This window comes from Colobus angolensis, unplaced genomic scaffold (assembly GCF_000951035.1).
Source record: "Colobus angolensis palliatus isolate OR3802 unplaced genomic scaffold, Cang.pa_1.0 Scaffold263, whole genome shotgun sequence".
Lineage (NCBI taxonomy): Eukaryota > Metazoa > Chordata > Mammalia > Primates > Cercopithecidae > Colobus > Colobus angolensis.
Genome location: NW_012115855.1, coordinates 780,122 through 781,583, shown reverse-complemented (window position 1 = coordinate 781,583; position 1,462 = coordinate 780,122). Strand labels below are relative to the sequence as shown.

The window sequence follows — 1,462 nt, the reverse complement described above, 5'->3', positions numbered from 1 at the left end:
AAATAAAAATAAGTAATTCCTCCAAACATAATTATAAATAAATAATTAGTACAAGTATAAAAGTACAGAAGGTCCTTTTTATTATAAAGATTCTTACAGTCTTACATTAATTCAACTTTTGGGATTAGAATTATCCACAAACCAATCCTATGCATACTGTTCCTATCCGTACCACTACATGTCAAACATCTCAATATTAAAACATTCTAGTACATTCAGATAGTAAATTGTAACCACACCTGATATCCTGATATGGTACAAAGTCCTTGTCAACAAAGGTCTCATTAATTTTCTTAATTATGTCCATGCCTTCTGTCACCTCACCAAACACTGTATGGACACCATCAAGGTAATCTAGATTTTCTCCTGTGGTGATAAGAAACTATACAGAAGGACACATAATAAATACCATAAAAATAATACATAACTCAAACTGAAATCAGTTACAGACTGACAAAAAAATACACAAAAGTTAAGAGTCCACATTTACTGCACCAATTCTTAGACACTTGTTACTAGAACTAAGTAAAAAGTACAAAGCTTATACTGGCATACCTCATCTTATTGCGCTTTGCAGATACTGCAGTTTTTACAATTAAGGATTTCTGGCAACCGTGTATTAAGTCTACTGGTGCCATTTTCCCAACAGCATATGCTCATTTCATGTTTCTGGCTCACGTTTTGGTAATTCTCACAAGATTTCAAACTTTTTCATTACTATTATATCTGTTATTATGATCTGTAATCTTTGATCTTACTACTGTAATTGTTTTGGGGCACCACAAACTGTGCCCATATAAGACGGTGAACTTAATCCATAAATGTTATATGTGTTCTGACTAATCCAACAACCAGCCATTCCCATCTTTCTCCCTCTCAGTGCTCCTATTCCCCAAGACACAACAATATTGAAATTAGGCCAATTAGCCCTATACGTGTTCAAGTAAAAGGAAGAGTGGCACATCTCTCACTTTAAATCAAAAGCTAAAAAGGACTAAGCATAGTAAGAAAGGCATGTTGAAAGCCAAGATAAGCCGAAAGTTAGGCCTCTTGTAACAAACAATAGCTGAGTTGTAAATGCAAAGGAAAAGTTCTTGAAGAAAATTAGAAGTGCTATTCCATGAATGGTAAGAAAATGAAACAGGCTAACTGATGATATGAAGAAAGTTTTAATAACTACATAGGTCAAATCAGCCACAACGATCCCCTAAGCTAAAGCCTAATTTCAAACAAGCCCTAACTTTCTTCAATTCTATAGAGCTGAGAGAGGGAGGTAGCTGCAGAAGAAAGTCTGAAGCTAGCAGAGGTTAGTTCATGAAGTAAAAAAGGAAAGAGGTCAGGTGCAGTGGATTACTCCGTCTCAAAAAAAAAAGAGAAGTTTAAGGAAAGAAGCTGTCTCCATAATTTAAAAGTGCAAGGTGAAGCAGCAAGTGCTGACACAGAAGCTACAGCAAGTGGCCAG

At 35.3% G+C, this 1,462-nt stretch overlaps 1 protein-coding gene across 1 annotated transcript in view; it reads right to left on the bottom strand.

The window, feature by feature from the left end:
* PPIL4 (peptidylprolyl isomerase (cyclophilin)-like 4) overlaps positions 1-1,462 on the bottom strand; it is a 29,525-nt gene that overhangs the window by 18,842 nt on the left and 9,221 nt on the right. The window contains 1 exon segment of the mRNA XM_011947382.1: positions 240-382. Coding sequence (XP_011802772.1) covers positions 240-382 — 143 coding nt within the window.